At 56.6% G+C, this 18980-nt stretch overlaps 1 protein-coding gene across 5 annotated transcripts in view; it reads left to right on the forward strand.

Moving 5' to 3' along the window:
• The window catches only part of mtss1 (MTSS I-BAR domain containing 1), a 48014-nt gene that overhangs the window by 1806 nt on the left and 27228 nt on the right, over positions 1–18980 (forward strand). For 4 of the 5 annotated variants that reach the window (XM_069179634.1, XM_069179635.1, XM_069179637.1 and 1 more), the window contains exons 2-3: positions 8300–8361; positions 9388–9461. In XM_069179634.1, coding sequence (XP_069035735.1) covers positions 8300–8361; positions 9388–9461 — 136 coding nt within the window. Of the gene's footprint in view, positions 1–3307; positions 3762–8299; positions 8362–9387; positions 9462–18980 lie in introns of those variants that run through there. The other variant, XM_069179636.1, reaches the window with a different exon arrangement.

Raw genomic sequence — 18980 nt, forward strand, 5'->3', positions numbered from 1 at the left:
GGTGCTCTCGGAGTCTCGGGATCGCTGCCGTCTGAGGTGCTCTTCCGAGCCTTATCCCCGGGAAGGGAAGGGTTAAAGCAGGACGGGCCCGTCCTGGCAGACCCGGTGGAGGAGTACGGTTCTTTCAGATCCCAGATCTCGCCTCTCCTCGGCTGGGTTTCGGTTCTGTCTTGTATATGTCGGTCCGGAGAGTCGTGCTGCGCTGGGCGGGGCTCTGCGTGCTGAAACGGGGTGCAGCCCGCTCTCTCCAGGCTGAGAACCCAGTAAACTAACGCCTGCAGCCTTCTGGTTCCCAGCGGAGACTGTGTTGGGGGGGCTCCCCTGGGTTTCAGCAACGAAGCGCTCGTCTGTGATCTGCACGGGGGCGGAGAAGCTTTAGGTGTCTGGGGTTTCAAGATGGGACCCTGGGCTGGTCTTCTGAATCAGGGAGAACCAGGGAGATTGCAGGCCGCTGGCTCTGCTCTGTCAGACGGAAGTTTTTTTCCAGAGCGTTCAGCAGTAGGTTGCCATTGTGGGCGTGCGAGCGTCTTGAGGCGTGATGTGGCTGTGGCGCTTGCCCATGATTCACTGGGAGTTGCGCAGCTCGTGCCAGGTGGAGACATGCCGTGCGGTGGTGTGGTTCGCGATCTCGTTGCCGGGCGTGTGCACAGGTGGGCCTCTCTTAAAGACGCGTGGCGACGCTGGCCAGGGAGTCCATCCGCTGTGTGTGCAGGTCAGGTGGCGCCCAGCTGTTTCTGCACAGTGTAATCTGATGAGCCTCAGCGAGCAGGAAGCCCCCCTCGATCGCTAGAGCGTTGGCGTCCAGCCGCGCGAAGCCTCCGTTCCCGGGCGACTTGTTCCCTGCTGACCTGTGGACACGAGGCACCTGACCGTTTCTCGGCTCGACAGAATTACACCGCTGCCGTGGAGTATGGACATGAGCCGTTTTTGCGGTTCGCAAGCAGTTCCCGTGCCTGGTGGTGGGGGCACACGTGCTGGTGAAGTGATGGCGTGATCCGCTGCTTGGTTTCAAGCCTGGGTGCGAGTGCAGACACGCATCACGGAATGGGGTTTGTGGTCAGCGTCTGCATTCCTGGCTTTCTGGAGAGATCAGTGGGATGTCAGCTCCTGGGCTTTGTGTTGCGTTAGCACCTCTGTGTCTGTGTAACACAGCCCTGTGGGTAACGGTTCTGTTAAGGAATGCCATTGATCAGGCTGGATATGTGCCCATTGCCAAGCCCAACCATAGGAAAGCAGTCCTGATCTCCCAATACAATACATTTTGTATCTCGCAATACAAAAGTGGTTACTAGTTGTGTGCGTGGGGTGTAAATGACCCTCCTGCATCAGGCCCTGGTTAAGGCTTGTCGGAGCTGCCAGGTGCAGGTGTCTGAGTCGGCTCCCTGTCGTGCTAGGTGTTTTGTAGCAGTATTTGTTTTTGTGTGGGAGAGAGGCCACGTGTGTGCTCAGAGGAGGAATCGGAGGCTGTGTTGGCACCGTGCGTTATCACAGGGCATGCCTTGCCATCTGGCCAGAGCTCGTCTTGAAGCGAGCTGCTGGCAGCTGGACACTGGCATGATCCACGCACTGATCTGGGAGCCTCATTTTTCCAGTTGGCTCAGCGTTGGCTGTCATAATGCCTTGTTTTTATGAAGGTTCTCCAGGAGAGGAGAGTGCACTGCGCATTGAGCCTGTTGCCTGGAAGAGGCACTAAGTAAATCCAAATGGCATAAGATACACAACGCGTGCACACACAAGCACACACACGCTCACTCGTTCCCTGCGGAGGGACCCAGCCGGCTGCGCTGGCTGCTGCTGCCCTGCAGGCTGTCGGCGCTGCAGCTGCAGGTCGTCCGTCTGTGGGCGTCTGACTGACGTGCAGCTCGGGCGCCGTTGGCTCCTGGGCCTTCCGGGCCTCCGGGTCGGCCCTGGTCTGCCCTCGCTTCGCTGAGCCCTCAGCCGGGTCTTTCTGCTGGCCAGAAACGTTTAGCGTTGTCCTTCTTCCGCTGCTAGAAAATGGAATATTGCACGTCCTGGGTTCCTGGAAAGCCCTTGGCAGGTTGAGATCTGGAGACGGAGGTGTTGGCTGTGAAGGCGATTGAGGTGATTGGCAAGGAGCTCAGCGGGAAGCAGGAGGCCTCTGGGCTGGTGACAGGGGTGAGACGCCCTGGTGGTGCAGGGCGAGGACAAACGAGGAAGCTGTTCGGCCCTCCGCTGCATGGCTGCAGGGTGCGTGAGAGACCCGCTCTTGCACAGAGTCTTCAGATGAAGTTCCCTGTCTGCGTTTCAGGTTGGGAAAAACCCACCCCCTGGTCCTGCCAGCTTGGGAACCCTGTCCTGACTCGGCCCCGTGTGCAGCAGGTGCCCTGGGAGCCGCCGTGGGGCCCGTGTGCCGCAGTGTGTCCTTGGCCGGGGTGGGGCTCGGCTCAGGCGACTGCTGCACAGAGCGCGCAGGGGAAGGAGTGGCCGGTTCTCACCACTCACTTCCCACACGTTAAATTTAAAGGAAGGGAAGTGGGGGGTGGCTGGGGGGCAGTGAGCCGGCACTTCAGTTCACTAGTTTTGCATGCGGCTTTAGTTTTATTTTAAAAGCGCAGCGATGCAAATTTGAAAGAAATGCAGTGCTGAGTGTGCTCAGAAGCGAAACTGGGGCAGGTCACATCGTCTGTCTGCGGGGGCAGCGCGGTCGACCTGTTTCTCCTCCCTGCCATTCCAGTGACCAGCGGGGCAGTGCTGTCTGTAGAGGGGGGTGCTTGGGGTATTGGGGCTCGGGGTTTGGGTCTGTGCAGGGACGCCAGCCCTGTCCTGCTGTCCTTCTGCAGGCGTCCTTCCGATGAAGCGAGATCAGGTCCAGCTTCCCGGTTTACAGCAGTGCTGTGTGAAATTCTGGAGGACGAGGGGGATCAGCAGGCGTCCAGCGGTGATGTCCAGTGTGGCGTGGTCAGCCGGAGGGCAGACCCTCGTTGTGCCTTTAGAAAGGATTGTTGGAAAGGCAACTGGTGTGATTGCCCGTAAGGCTCCTGGAGATTCGGACAAAAGCGTTGACACGTGTCCGTTGCATCAAATAATGGCGCCCACAGATAATGCATTTTGCTTTCCGGTGTTTGCAGTGCGCCTCTTCGGCTGCGGAAGAGCAGCGAGGGGAGGTGGAACAGGCTGCAGTCACTCCGAGCTGGTCTTCCGCAGCCGAAGAGGCGCACTGCAAACACCGCAGTCGTTTGACTGCGCTCTGTTAGGGAAACAGCCCAGTTTTCCCACTGCCTGGCGGAGTGCCCCTGTGTGCGAGCAGCAAGGCCTGCAGGTCCCTCCCTCTCTCCCTCTGCACCGGCGCGGCTGGGCTGGAGGCCGTGAAGTGCCCAGGAGGTGTTGGTTTCTCCCATCATGCTTCTGTCTCCTCTGGGCTGGTCCGCCCCGCGCCGGGGTGGGAGGTGAAGCAGAACCGTGTGCCCAGTTACACATTGGAGGAGCGCCAGGCCTGCAGAAAACTAGCTCTCCAGCTCTAGTTAATATTAAACTTATCTCCAAGTTGAAAGGCCTGCAGCCTCTGTTCTGCTGCTGGGCAGCTAAAAAGGCCGGGGTCGGTGTGACCAGAGGTCTGCGTTTCTGGGGGTCGGTGTGACAAGGGGCCAGCGATTCCGGGGAACTCCTGGTTGGCTGGGGGCCGAGGGGCTGGGGAAGGGGCCAGCCTTCCTGCAGGGCCTCGCCTGGGGCTCTGTTTGAGCTGGAGAAGCGGGCCTGGCTCCCAGCAGGAAGTGGGCCGTCCCTCAATGGCAACACCAGCGGTGAGTAAGGCCTGAGTCACGCTTCGGGACTGGTTGCTGTTTTGCGGTATCCTGGGTGAGTGGCTGCCCCCTTAGTCAGCACGGCTTGTGTGCGGAGATGTCAGGGCTGGGCCTCCGCTGAGGCATGATGGGAGGGTGCCAGGTGCTGACAGCTCAGAACCTCTCTCTCCGCCCGCCTCCACGCAGGTGTCCTGCCCCGGGCCTGCTGGGACAGGACGGGGCGGGTGCCCTCTTGTCTCGCATGTGTGCGTGCCGGTGACGTGCTGTGCTGGGCGTGGCTGTGACCCCAGCCCTGGTTGTAAGCCGATCGGGTTGGTTCTGTTGTTTTGACGGAGAGGAATGTGGGCCGACTGGCTCTGGGAGGGAGGAAGCAGCACGGAGCTGCCCAGGCCTGTGGTCAGAAAGAGTGAACGGGCCAGCCGTGATGTTTCCCAGACGGCCCGTCTCGCGTGTGGCCGGACCTCCTGTTGGCTTGACTGAACTCTTGGTTGCGCAAAACAGTAAATGAATTGGGCTTTTCCCATTTGCTTTCTGCTCCTGAAATGATGGAAGCTTGCAAATTACTTGTGAATTTGTCCATGTCAAGTAAAATCTGTAATTTCCAAAACTGAAAACAGAGGACGTGTTTTCAAGTCAGTCAGTCAGGTAGTAAAGGAATACGATGGAATGAGGAACTGGGCTGGGGCAGCCGGGACTGCAGCTCTCCTACCTGACCCGGGCTGGCTGCGTGGCTGTTCCTCTTTCTCTTCCACTCTGCAGCTCTGCACGGAGCGAGATTGCAAAAGCAAAAGCAATCTGGTGTGTCCTTCACAGGAAAGGGACGAGGGTGCGGCATTTTCGTAAACACTCAAGTGCCTTGCAGATTTGGGGTGGTTTATTCCGCTGTCTCGCACAGAGGGTAGGAAAAATCACGTGAATGGTAGAGCTTTTTGCGTTCTTTCCTCTGTAATTTTCCATTTGGGTTTGGGTGAGAAAGCCATTGCTTGGATGAGCAGGAATGTGGACTGTGGAATGGTCGAGATGGGCTGAGTGACCTTCTCTCTCTCGTCTCCATTCTGCTCTAAACGTGCTCCACCGCCCGCGAAAACACAGTCCACGATTTGTCATTGTCTTCTGCGTCACCCCCTCCTCGTTAGTTCCAATTAAAGCTCCCAGACTGAGCTGACCTCGTTTGTTAATTATTGATGTGCCGCAGAGGCTTCAGTTTCTGGTTCCCCTGGAATCGGAGGAAGAGGAGGAGGCTGCAGTTTAAGATCAGCCTGTGTGGCTGACGGGGCCGCCTCCGGTCGTAACCTTGTGTGTGATCCCAGTGGCTGTGCCTCTGGGCAGTCAGGGAGTTAATTATTGATGCTAATTAATGACGACTGTGTGTGTGAGGCGGTCAAACCCCACTCGGAGAGGCAGCGGGAAGACTTGTGTCAGGATCAGCAGGAAGCTGTGGGGAGAGAGAGCAAGAAACGGCAAAATGTGCAAGAGGACGTCCTCCAGTGTGGATCACTTCAGCTGCCCGTTTTAAAACATTGCTCCTTTCCCGACTCCCCAGTGCAGTGGCTACAAGGAGAGCCGGATGCCGTCCGGTCTGGGCCTGGAGCCGGGCCTGGCCGGCCCGTGTTAATCCAGCCGCCCGGAGCTTGGGGAGGGACCAGCGTGTCGGCTCCTGAGGTCTGCAGCAGTCTGCCGGCTCCTGTGCTGACTTGCACACATCTGTGATACCTCGTTGAATAGCCTTGACTTGGCAAGAGCACGTTCATCCTCGCAGGGCGTTTGTGCCGCACGCCTGGAGCCTTCTTGCAGAGCCTGCCGTGAAGACGAACACGGGGAGATTCCCTCTCGCGCCCGTGGCAGCACATGAGTCCGTTTCTAGGAGCTGCATGTGGGCAGGACTGTGAGCAGAGCCGCCCGGTTGTATCCCATCTCCACGTGCCTGTTGCTCCCTGAAAATCTGGCGTAGGGGCCGATGGGCTGGAAGCTCATCACCACTGGTCCAGCAGGATGCTCAGCTTGCTGGTGGCACAGTAGTAGCCTGCTGAGTGAAGTGTCCCCTGCTGCAGCTCGGGAGACCGCTGGCAGGTTTTTCTCGACTTGCCAGGGAAGCGAAGAGGCAGCTGTGAGCTCAGGTGACCTGTGGCTCTTCGCTCGGCCGGAATATTACAGTTTGTTTTCCATGGAGAGGTCTGGGATGAATTCGGTAGATACGCAATAAGCCCAAAACTGAGGTTAGCTTCTCCCCTTGGAAGATGCGGAGCAGAACTCAACTGCAGCATCGGCCAAGACGGTGATAGAGGGTAAAAACTGTCGTGCAGTTCCATCCATATCTATAACATCAGGGATGGAAATTCCCAGGAATGATTGTACGGTACTTGAAAAGCAGGCAGTGTGACTCATCAGTAGAGGAGTTCTTCTGAAAGTCTGATCACTGTTTTTCCTCGGTGTTGACTCTTTACCGCGCTGTCAGTTCTGTGTGTGGGATGCAACAATTCCTGAGAATTTCTGCCTGGGTTCTGCCCAAGGGCATCTTCTCATCTGTCACAGGGGGCGCTGTCTCTGCTGGTTCTGCCTGCAGGCAGCAGTGATGCTCTGTGCTGGGCTTTCTGGTGCTCTATGGGTGTGAAATATTGGACTGTCTGTCAGGGAAGGAGTTAGCCAAGCTGGTTTTACAACTAGCTTCTCAGTGCCAGGGTCCTGGGTTCGATTCCAGTTTGCCCAGTGTGTGGAGTTAGCCAGTGCTGGTTACAGGACTGGGTTGAACCCGTTGAGCTCGACAGGGATTCTAGGCCTCCTCTCTTTTTGCTCGGAAAAGTTTTTTCTCTCGAGAACAATCGCCGGGATCGCCTGGATATTCCAGGTTTTGCAAGCATGTTTTGTGTAAATTTGCAGATAGCTAAATATGTGAAATAAGTAAAAATCTTATTAAAATATTGAGCTTTTGAGCTTCGTAGGCAGAAGTTAAACAAGAGCCTGCAGCTTATAAAACATGAAGTGGAGTGCCCTGCAAGGCGGACTGGAGTCGTCGCCTCAGGCTGGTGTACGAAACCTGGCGGAGCTTTGTAGTGCTGTACTGGTTGGGTGCATTGAGGGTAACGGAAGAGAGGCTGCAGAGAACGATGCTCTTCTAACTGGATCGTAACTGGTCTGAAGACCTCATCCCACCATTCCTTCAAAGTCCAGTAAACACTGTGCTGCTGTAGCAGCATGACTGGTTGCTCCACTCATGCACCCCTCTTTGTGTATGGCAGGGCTTAGTGTTTGTGGAGCTGCAAGCCACTCTGGTATGGGCGAAGAGACAGCTGGGACCAGCTGCTCCTGACCCGCAGCTGCGCTGTGTGCGGATCGAGAGGGCCTGCTAACTGCAGGACACCTGTCGGGCAGTTGCTCCTCCGCGGTCGAGCCGCCTGAAACAGGAGCCCGGCTCTCAGTGGCTTGGGGTCCGATCGCGGCTCCTCTTCCTGAGCGAGCCGGGGTGCAGGGGGCCCCCCTCCCCGTGCCGGAGGTCTCTCTCGGGGAGAAACGCTGAAGAAGACAACTGCAGGCGCCTTGGTCTCTGTCCAGATCAGTTGGATGGTGTTGATTAGCCTAACTAGGAAAACTGGGATCGGAGCAGGGCTGTTACAGCAGCACAGGAGCAGAGACAGGCTGAGACCACAGCGCTTCACAGCCAGAACAAGAGTGACGTCCACTGGGTTGGGAATTCGTTTTGATAGAGGCGATAAATAAGTCTTATGTTACGTTAGGTCTGTAGTTTGAAGGTTTTCTTATTCTCCTGGTGTGTCTGCACTGCTGTGTGGCTGTGAGTTGAGGTCAGCAGACAGCCTTTGAAACGTGATTTTGGGAGGAATGTGTTGCATATTTGCATAGTTTTGATTTCTGTAGCCGTCAGCCAGATTATTCAGCCTGACTGAAGCGAAGGAGCAGCAGAGCGGGGACCTCGATGCTCTGGAGCCAATTCTCTGCTGGGCCGTCGGCTGCTGGAAAACAGCTGTTTTCCGACTGCTAAACTTTTCCGTCCCTGAGGGAGGATAAGGAAGTGGGATTTGAAGGGTCTTTTCCTCTGGAATAAAATTCCGGGGGTGGAGGCAGATTTTCTGTTCCGTGGCTGCGGTGCCCGGATTGAGTTACCTGTCAGGCCGCTCGGGCTTTCTGGACTAACATGGTTAGGAAGCAGCGTGAGCATTTTCTCTCCTTGCGTGATGTGCGTTTGATTTTAGTTGGGGATGACGTCATTTAAAAATGCTTTTCTCTCAGTCCTGCTCCGCCGTCCCTCCCTGGCAAGCCCTCTTAATTAGGAAGGAAGTCGTGCCGAGGTCGTCGTCTCGGGGGCAAGAGAGCTGGAGTGGAGAGGTGCTGCCGGGAGTGGGAAAGCAAGGCGAGGCCCCCCTGTGGGATCGGCTGCGCTCCGGCGAAGCAAAGAGACGCTCTGGGTTCCTGGGAGCTGAGCCAGGATTGCGTCCGGGTCACGAGCTGACCTCGGGCAACCCCTGTGTTTAGCATTCTGATTCCCCTGATGTTAATGCTGTTCCTCTAACTCTTTTACTTTCCAGTCCAGTTATCCGGCCTGGGAGGATTTTGTCACCAAAGGCACGAAGCTGCAGTCCCAGCTCAGGTGAGTTGTGTCCCGGATTCCCAGGAACACTGTGTCTCCTCCCCCTTTTCCCAGATTCTCCCAGCCCCCCTGCCTTGAGCCGGGAACTTAGCTTTAAATTGAAAACAAAGGCTCTAAAATTCCTTTTTAAATATTGACGTGTGAAAATCAGTGAGTGAGTTGTTTTCCTAACACTCAGGGATGCCCAGACACTGGTCTGTCTGAGGGGACCCCGACAGCACAGTAGCGTGTAAAACCAGCGCTCTCGCACAGCAGACCTTTAGACGTGTCCACTTCCTCTTTCAGTGTTTTAGAATGACAATAAGCAGTGTGGGTAATCGTCACGTATATTTCAGTATCGACGGGGGCTTCTAGTGAAGGAGATCATTTGAGAGAACTTGCCCTGCTGCTGCTGCTGTGGGGGGGCAGAGCTTTTCCTCGAACCCGTGTCCGCCAGTATCCCATGAGGCCTGGCAGTGGCCAGTCAGCTTGCTCCACTGGCCATGCAGTTGACCGAGCAGCAGCAGTGGCTGCAGGAGGTATTTTCTGGATTTGGGGACCAGACCAGTACCTTTGAGGAAAAGAAAAGGAATGCTGTTCGTAATTCCCCGGATCGTGTGTGCGTGCATTAGGGGACAGGGGTGCGGATTGTCGCAGAAGTTCAGAGTGCTGCCAGACCCTGGTTTCCCAGCGTAGTCTCGGAGAGGACTGAGCGCCGCTGGGGATGTGCGATTGCGGGCCAACAATGAGGCCCATTCAGAACCAGGTTAAGAAGTAAAGTGCTTGCGGCACAGTCTGAAGGTTAGGGTCCACATTCCAGATCCTGCTTAAGAGATCTTTTTTCAGCAAAAAAAAAGAGAGAGAATGAGCAACTTTTCTTTCTGGTCTGCAGCAGGTCTTGGGGGAAGGGAGCTAGATGGCACCCCAGGATGCCCGAGAACAGAAATAAAAGCGGAGGTTATTGACTGCTGAACTGTGTGAACTGTGTGAACTGATTCAGTGGCGTTGCCATTGATATCTCCTGTCCCATTGTGCTATGTTTTTCAGGACAACAATCCTCGTCACAAGCTCGTTCCTGGACGCCTTTCAGAAGGTGGCCGACTTGGCGACGAGCACAAGAGGTGAGTGCAGCACACTGGCACCTCGGCTCTCTCTGTCCTGCGCCCCTCTGCCTCTCCTTGGTCTTGCCCCGACAGCCGCGCAGCAGCAGCTGGGGAGCTTTGTGCTGACGTGGTTCTGGAGCGCTTAAAGACAACAGGTTGCTGTGCGTAGGAAATCCCTTGAGGTTTCTCCTGAGCAGTGGCGCCGCGCGGATGGTGAATGGTCTTTTGCACTGCAGATCTGGGGGGTGCAGCTGAAGCGGCCAGCTGCGCAGTTCTTGCAGATCTGGGAGGACGCCTGCACAATATTTTTTTGTCGCACAGCACATGTAGTTCTTACGTCAGACAGCACCAATCAGGTGTCAGTATCGTCATTCTGTTTCAAGTCCCATTCTGGCTGCTGAAGGTCTGAAGGCAGTTTTGTGGCCCAGGACTGTGGAGAGGAGGTGGAAGGATACAGCAGGACCATTGGAGAGCGAGTGCAGACACGCCGCAGCCCTGGTCAGAGGGCAGGAGGAGGGAGGGGGAGGGTTGCTTGTTTTTCAGAGCAGAGATAGTTCCATGTGTTCTCAGCCAGGAGCAGTCTAAACCAGGCTACACTGCCCAGGACTTCCTCACGCCCAAGAGCTCGGCTCACACCTGCGGAGTCCCAGCTCCACGCAAGCCTGGGGGGCGGGGCGCGCCACACCACAGCCTGCGGGACGGCCTGGCCCTGGACAGGCTCCCAGCGAGGGCCCGGGACTCTTCCTCCGGAAGGAGTCGCTGCGGCAAAACCTTAAACTCTAAACCGTAAACTATTTCTAAAGAGGACATTGTCCTGGTGTTTTCTATCACGTGCCTTTTTGTGTAGATTTGTTTTTAAAATATGGCCTACTGTAGTGAGTCTATGCCAGGATAAGAGAGTTCAGAAATGAAAGACTTCATCTTGTGGCTTGACGTGTTAGTGTCTTGTGATTCCCGGACTGGCTCTCAGGCTGCAGGGCTGCAGTGCTCTGGGCCTGTTCTGTGCTCTGGGCAGGTGTGTCAGTTCCGTGTGAACGGTGCTGGGAGGGGTGGAGGGGCTGCTGCGTGTGAGATCCATCAAGGTCGGTCCCCCGTCCGTGTGTGAGAGAATCCAGTCTTGCTTCAGTTATCTGCAGATAAGAAGGCCTCCACATCTGGAGCAGCTGTGTGCTGTGTGTCAGAATTTCTAAACGTCTCCTGGCTAGACCAGTCCAGCTCTGCGCGTGGGAGGTTGCGCTACGCGCTGACTCCAGTGCGCTCTGGGACGCAGGCTTGTTCAGACGAAGGCACAGCCAGGCGAGAGAACCCCTCCTCTGCTTTGCCGAGCAGGCCCAGTCTCTTGGGCCCCAGGGGGCTTAGTCAGGGAGTGAAACTCGACCACATCCGTCAGCCGGCGAGAGGAAACTTGTTTTCTTTTTTTTGATGTACAGGTATTTTTTCGAAACCTGAGGATATGATTCCATGCCTGTGCAAGTTCAGCAAGTTCAGGTCCTCAAGCTTGCTGTGATTGCAGATGTGTGAATATCTGCAGAGGTGATACTGACACGCTTCTCCTTCCTGCTGTTCTGTTCTGTAGAGCCTACGGATAGTATAACGCCTGAAATGGGTCCCTCTGGTGCGTTTTCTCTGCGAAATGCCTGGGGTTGTCCCTACGTTAAAAGCCAGCAGGAGAGCCCGAGTGTCAGTGGGGTGCAGGCTGGGATACAGCCGAGCCCCGAGCTCAGGGCCTCACCTGGGAACAGCCTGACCCAGGTGCCCCTGAGTGCTTTTGTGTTGCTAGAAGGCTGTCAGGTTTCGGATTTCCTGGAAAAGGCGGGGTGCAGGAGAAGGAGGCTTTTAGACTTTGGGATCCGAGGGGGAGTGGGAGCGCTGTCCCTCCGGCCTGGGGTTCTGGTCCTGTGTGTGCTGGCACGTTTCCTTCCGGTTCCCGGGGGAGGCCCGGGAGCGGGCAGCTCTGCAGGCCGTGGAGCGAAGGGTGGTGCCAGACCTGCAGTGGCTGTGCCCCTCCCTCGGGCTCTGCTGAGGGAGCGTTCTTCCAGCAGAGAAGCAGGGCAGGGCCAGCGCCGGTCCTGCTCTCCCACACTGTCCAGGGACCGCAGTCTGGTAGGTCCGAGGGGACTGAAGGCCTGCCGAGTCTCCTCTTATCTCCCTGGAGACAGCAGTTCAGAGGAATGTGTGCTGTTTGTTTTTTCTCCCCCTGAAGCTGTTTGTGAAAGCTGTGGTGGTGTGAAAGTGAGCAGACTCCCTCTCAGGCCGTCACCTGCCCGCGAGAGGGGGGGTCTTGGGTCCAGCCTGGCGGCTGTCCGGCTGTGCGGGGCGCGGGGGGGGGGTCAGGAGGCCGTACTGCTTCGGGGGGGTCTGGAGCCCACAGGGGGCCTGTTCTGTGGATGGGTGACTGAAGAGAGCGTTTGGGTGTGCAGGGCTGTGCCCTTTAGTAACTCGCTGAAGAGAAGAGCGAGGTGTACTGGCGATGTGATCCGCTCGGGGGAACCTCTCGCTTCCGGATGTGATGACAGCGGTAATTGGACCCCTGCCGGGGGGATATGGACTGAGCGGTTGCGGACCCCTCTCTTGCGGGGACGTCGGGGTTTGACTAATTGAAAGCTCTCTGTGATTGATTCTTTAACGACCGTCCCGGGTGTTCTAATAGAGAGCCTGGAGACGAGACGGCCGCTGGGTCTGCTGCTCTTCAGACAGGCCGCTAACAGCCTGTCAGCTGGTTGGGCATGTTGGACCGCGGAGGATCGCTTCCCTGCCGTACTCTGGAGAGGCACGGCGTGTTCTGCAGTTAGGCTTCTGTGCTCTTAAGGAATGGTGGGTTTTTCAGTCTGTGAGCACGTGTGAAATGATCCCCCTTTTCTTTCCCAGTGGGCCCATCCACTGTAAGTCTTTGTTCCAGTTAATCCTTAATTACCGACGCCATCGTAAGCAGCAGCTTCAGTCAGACAATTAAGAGAAGACGCTGAAGCACTGGTCTGGTTGGAATCCTGCGTTAGCGCCGGCTGGAGGAGCCGGTGATTGTCTGCTCGTCCTCTCTGAATTGCTAGCTGTTCTTTGGCGTTAACAGTTGCAAGCTGCTGAAAAGCGAAAGCCATGCGGACAGCGTGCGGGGGAGGGGGGTCAGGCTGGGTCAGGCTGCTGGAGGTCGCTCCGTCTGTCCCGGTGGTCATTTCCACTCTGAAGTGTTCCAGAAGTCTTTTAATCGGGGCCGCCGTCCTGCATGTCCAAATATCTGGGCTGGTCGGGCAATGGTGTGTGAATTTCCAGGGTCCTATTCCAGCAGAGCACAGTTGGCTCTTCATCTGCAGTCCACAGATGTCCATAAAACACACAGATGTTGCTCAGTCCTCTCTCCTCATTGCCAGTTTTCTGGTTATTTCTCTCTCTCTGCAACTCTCTCGGGAGAGTGGTCACAGTCCATCTACCTTTTCAACGATGTACTATACACAGGTCTAGTTTTTTGTACCTTTTCTGACAGGCACTGTAATTATACTATCTTTAATGTGTCATTTTGCTGCGGGGGGGGGGTGACACATCGGGGGGTTCAGGAGGGCTGTAATTGACAGTCATTGTGAGGATTATAATGGGAAAAGAACTTGCACAGAGTGTGGTGGTTCATTTTGGACAGAAAATGGAAGCTCATTTCTGACTCTTGTTTGTTTTTAATGCTCTGTTGTGCTTTTTGACGCCTTTGAAATTGTGCAATTTTCTTGCTTGTTTTCTGTTTTATTGACAATCTCTATCTGCCACTTGTGTTTATGCAGTTCATCTGTTTGCCAACTGGCCCTGTCAACAGGGTGCCAGATAGAAGCTCTTCAGCTTCTCCCTGGTTGGGGAGGGGCTGTTCCAACTTCCTGAAGAGCCTTTAGGCTTCTGGGTTGCCAAGATTCTTCAATTCCAGGCTTAAATGTGCACCCTGTCTTCCTTTACACATTCCTCACATCATGTGCATTAGGCTGCAAATTGTTATACTTTTATTTTTGTAAAGTAATGGATGCATTCGAGCTCCCGTTGCTGGGGTGCAAAGACTTCTGGGACACAGCGCACCATCGTGTGGGACGGGCTTGACTACTGTCCGGGCAGCAGACTGCATGTTCCCCCCGTGCTCTGCTGCGGTGCATGCTGGGATAGGACCATGGCTCTGAGTGACCACCTGCCCCCCCTGTCTGACAGGAGGCATCTCTGTGAAGAAGACACTGCTGGACACACCTGTCCGGGGTGGGTCCTGTGGGTGTGGGAGCAGCCCGTCCTGCAGGGCCTCAGAGACCTGTTAGGTATCCTGACAGCACTTGGTGGACGTGGCCGGTGGCCTGGTCTGCCGTCAGCGCTGCATTCCAGTGGAAACTGTGCAGATCTGTGCGGGTTCTTTTCAGACAAAACCAAAAACCTTTTTTTTGCTGGAGTGAACACATTTACAAGGGTTCTGTTGCTTTCTGTGTTCCTTTCTGTACGTTGTTCCTTTCTGAACATGGCAGATTGCAGGGCTGGGTGCCACTGGGTGGCCCCGGGCTGCAGCAGGGGCTCTGTGCGTCTGTCCCGCAGAGTGGGCTGGCTCTACAGAGGGTGCCGTCTCCAGCTGGGAGGCCTGCTGCCCAGGGGCCAGGATGTCTCTGAGCCCAGTGTGTCCATGCACATCCTCGGAGCGCGCTCGTCCTCGTCCTCTAGTGTTCTCTCTCTTTCCAAGAGGCTTTTCTTCTGCTGTTCCCTCCATTTTCTGTTTCCCTTGTTTTTTTTCTCCCTCGTGTTCGCTCCTTATCTCTCCTTCTCTTTTGCCTCCTCCCTCTCTCACGTCAGAGTGGTATAAGGGTGTGGTGCGCCCGGAAGGGTTTTTTTTTCCTCGAGCTCTGGTTTTACTTTCGGAAGCAAACCCGACTGTCCGGCTCTGACCCGGCTGCGGACAGACGTGTGGGCCGGGCGTGACCCCAGCAGGGTGGGATCGGCGCGGTGCTCCGGCTCCGGAGGCCTGGGGGATAGGGAAGCGCAGGCAGGCGGGAGTCTGCGGAGGAAGGAAACGAGCGTCCGATTGCTCTTGCTGGGCACCTCCTCTCTGCTGCCACGCCCGGAAGAGATCTCGAGACAAGTTCCTGTTTTGGGAACGCGGACCCCCGGGTCCGACACCGCTGTCTAGGTTATTTTCGGTCTTCCTCTCCTCCCCTTTCTCTTCTTTCTGTCTGCCGAAAGCTGGGCTCTCGTGCGCGGAGGTGGGCGACATGCCCAGGAGCGGGGCGCCGCTCTGCTGTGCGGGGCCGAGCTGCGGGGGTGGGGGCGGGGCCGGGGGGGGCAGGGGGCAGTTTTGCTTTCAGCCTTCGGTACCCTGAGGGGGGCAGGTGGACCCGGCTGTGGCAGAAAGAGGATCGTCAGCGTGGAGGAGTCAGGGAAGAGCCCTGCTCCTGACAGGCGTCCATGTCCGCTGAAGGTCCTGACTGAGCGCCTGGACCGGGCTGGGACAGCCAGCGACCACATTGATCTCTGCCCCTCCGGGGTCGGGGGAAGGCAGTGAGCTCTGTGACTCGGCAGACGAGTGTTTTCTTTGTGGTGGAAGGGAGCACGTTGACAACAGCAGCTCAGCTGAATGTTTGTTGCGTTGCGTTGCGTTGCTTTCCCCGCGCAGCCCGGAGCGGTTCGCTGGCAGGCCGGCGTCGATCGCGGAGCCGGCGGGATCTCTTCCGTCTCTCGGCGTGTCGGACCTGCTGTGATGAGACAGCGTCGCTATGGTGCCTGGGCTGTTTGCCTGACTGTTTGTTGCCATGGCGTTTGTGGCTTGTGATGTCATGGCTGCGTACCCACCCCCCCCTGACTTGCGTCTTCAGGAATGTGTAAAAGAGAGAGCGCCGTCGGTGGTTGTCATGGTTACAGGGTATGCGGTTTGCAGGGCGTGCGTCTTACTCAAGGAACTTTCCTACAGATGGTTCAGGCTCCGCTGCCATGTGTTTTCCACGCAGTCAGCAGGCCAGATGTCGGCGTGGTAACCACCACGCTGTCGGCACGGGAGCGCTGAGCTGTCCCGTCTCGTCTGCCTGACTGGGCCTCCGTCACGGAGCGGAGCCGCGCCCGTCGTCTCTTGCTTCCTTGTGGAATCTCCCAGGTTTTTCGGCCGTGCCGCAGTTTGAACAGGTGGCGTCTGTACCGCCGAGCGGAGGGTCACTCCAGGGCTTCCCAGACCAGTGTGTCGACAGTGTGATAACGGAAGTCAGGCAGGGGTATGCAGATCGTTGGAAATGGTGATTGCAAAGCGAGTGAGATAGCGGTGCATCATGGGCATGGGTAACTGTGTGAAGAGAAGATAACAGAACAGTGTTATATCAGCCTGGATGGAGCAAGAATGCAGTTACAGATCTGCGGTATATAAGGATTTCATGATTTAACAGCGCTGAGCCCGATTGATGAGTTTGACCTGAGGGGGTGCAGCCACCCCAGTGCTGGCCGAGCGCTGAGCGTCCGCGGTCCCTGCAGGCCCTGGGCAGCTGCTCTCGTGCTCTCGAACACGGGCTCCCTTTGTCGCGGCTCGGCCGGTGGGCGTTGGAAGTTATTTCTGGGCTTGTGAAGGAGAAGGGGCAGTTTTGTGGCGGGGCGGAAGGAGCCCGCCAGCACCTGCTCCTTGGCCAGCGGATGAGGCGGGTTTCCCCGGTTTCTCTCGGTGTGGCGCTGGTCAGCTGGGTGCCGGGAGCAGGTCTGCGGGGGGACACCGGTGGAGATGCCCGTTTGGGGAACGGGGGCCGTGACGTGTCTGGGCGGGGCAGTCAGTGGGGGGGCCCAGCCGGGGTTCGGTGAGCGGTGCCGTGACGCGTTCCCCAGGACGCTGCCCTGCTGGATGCATGCCGCACCTCCGCAGCTCTGTCTGGAGGCTGGCCTGATCGAGTCCGGCGGCGTGCAGAGAGCCGGACACCCCCGGCAGCTGGGCTCTGCGTGTTGCATGGCGGACCTGGGCCTGGAGGAGCATGGGAGCGCAGCAGGGTCTCTCTTACCCCCCCGGTCTCCTAGCTGGTGGTCTCGGCTCGTCAGCAGCCTAGGGGCAGTCTAACACCTCCACGGCATCAACAGCCAAGTGGGTTACACACCTGTGGGCTCTTCACAGCCAGGCGTTAACCCTGTGCCTGAACCGGGGCAGTGCACGTCGGCTTCCTCGCGTCGGTTGTCTGAAATCTCTGTGTAAATACCGAAATACTCCCCGGGCCTTTAGGCTCCTTTGTTTGGGAGTTTGTCAGTGAAAGGGCGTGGACACGAAACGGCAGGCTCCAGTAAAGGCCGCGCAGTCTTCTGAAGTTCGGTTTGATCTCGGCGGGCAGCCAGGTTCAGCCGATTGCGAGTTAAAAGCACACACACGCGCGCAGCTCCCTGGTCTAAAGTCCACACGCGCCACGCTCCCACTCAGCTGGTCTCTTGAAATGTCAGCACGCTGCCCTGCCTGGCATGGTTACCCCTTTTCGCGGTGCGCGGCTGGGAGGCCGGGGTCTCTCTGCGGTGGGCGCCCTTCTCCCTGGGCTGCCCACCCAGGGGCAGTGTCCGAGTGTGCATGGGCAGGACGTGGCACACCGCTGCTGCACCTGGCTGTCCTGTGTCCATGGGAACATGTCTTCATCTCTCCATGGGCTCAGAGAGCGTCAGGGCTAGGCAGGCGGTAGTATTTCTTCTGTGCGATGTGGGGTGCGTGGGTGTAGGGCTGTTTTTTTAAATTCATTTGTGGGTGAAGCAAGAGATTGCTCCAGTAAAAAAGTCCAGCTGTATACATGGACAGCTCTGCCCCCACCTGGGTCACATCAGCTGGCTGATCATGTTGACTTGTTTTTAATTCAATCATTTATTTTTGTGCTGGTCAGGAAGCCCAGGTGTGCCGGTACTGGAGGGTTACGCTGGCTTTGCTGTGGGCTGGTCTCTCTCGGCCCAGTACACAGTGCCAGCCCTCAGGCGAGCTCTGCTTTGGCGCTGGAGCCTGACAGAGACACGGCTGCCTTTTTAAAATTCGGTTAGAAACCTCTGCAAGGCCACTTTGCGAGATGATTTATCTTTCAATAATCTGCTATCGGAGTTCAAGGTCTGATGGCTGAACCCGGGAGGGAGCAGATAAGGTGGTAAATGGGCCTGGCTGTGGGTTGCGAGGCTGGGACAGGGCTGGCCAGTAGCAGGAGGGGGTGTCTGCACCAGCAGAGCCCCAGAGAACTTGTGCAGCAAGATCTGTCATCAGTGTGCGATGCGGCGACACCTGTGACTGCAGCACGCCTACAGGCACGGAAACGTCACGTTACCACGTGCCAGGCGGTACTGGCACGGAAACAAAACTGATCGTAGGGTTTACCCTGACGTGCCTCTTCTGTATCTGTTTTTCCTCAGAACAATTGAATGCCTGCATTTGGATGTTGTTGTATAGAACACATGGAGGCCTGAAACGGCTCATCCTTGCTGTTCTCTCACTCCATGTTGTGCAAGTTCCCTGGGACCGTGCACCACCGGCAGAGAACTGCTAATCAGTCAGCTACTAGCAGCCAAATAAGCTCAATGCGCTGACAAGCCTCTTCTTGTATGGAATCTTTCTCCCGTCCCGGTTTCCTGCTGTGTTGGTGTGGAGGGGCAGTCGGCTTTGGCAATTGTATTGCACTGCACTGCAGACCTTTGATCTGTTTGCTCCCTTAATTATTGACCTGATCCTCCAGGGCTAATTTAGCAGTCAAGGGTCAGCTCAGTGACTTGGTTCTTGGAAGGTTCTGTGGGTGCTCTTGGCTGGTGTCTGGCCTAGTCTGGATGGACCGTGGCTGGCTGGCACTAGAGGGGGAATGGAGGTGTTGGGGGGGCTGCAGGGTGTGATGAGTGTAGCCAGGGCAGACTGCCCCCCCCTCCTGATTGAGCCCCCATGCTTGACGCAGGTGTCACTGTCACCATAGAAGGGTGTTGATTTGCGTGGCTGATGTGGGACCTGAACTAGAGCCAATCGATTTGGCTGTTCAGATGTAAACCAGGTCAGAGAATCCTCTCGGGGGAGAAGCAACAAGCCTGCCTTCTCTCTTGCGGCTCACAGTGAGCGCAAACTGCGCTGTACTGCACAACACCCTGCAAGTGTTATCAGTCTGACCCAGATTTCATCTGCCTTTAGAGGCCTTGATTATAAAATGATGCTGTCTGCAGTCAATGCCAAGGGCAGTCTTGGAGCTAATCAATGACTAATTGTGTTGTCCCTGGAGTTATCAGCTGATGTAGGCTATGGAGGAGGCTTCCTCTCAAGAGCAGCACAGACTAGACCTGCGGTGTGTGTCCCACACAGGGCAGTGTTTCCTCAAAGCCAGTAAAAAGCTCTCTTTTCTGTGAACCAACAGGAATAAAACCCAAGTTCCCCTGAAAAGCATGAAGCATGAAAACCTCCTCACAGCACCGAGTCCGTCTCTTCTGTCGGGGGAGATCACTGGCTCACTCCCTGGCCCAGGAGAGCCGCAGTAACAGCAGGAGAAACTGTTCTCGGGAGCAGAGTCGCCCCCCTTCCTCCTCGCGCCTGTTCCTGTCAATGGCTGCATTATAACTGGGCTCCTGCGAGGAAAGTGTGTCCCGGGG

Source organism: Lepisosteus oculatus, chromosome 16 (assembly GCF_040954835.1).
Source record: "Lepisosteus oculatus isolate fLepOcu1 chromosome 16, fLepOcu1.hap2, whole genome shotgun sequence".
Lineage (NCBI taxonomy): Eukaryota > Metazoa > Chordata > Actinopteri > Semionotiformes > Lepisosteidae > Lepisosteus > Lepisosteus oculatus.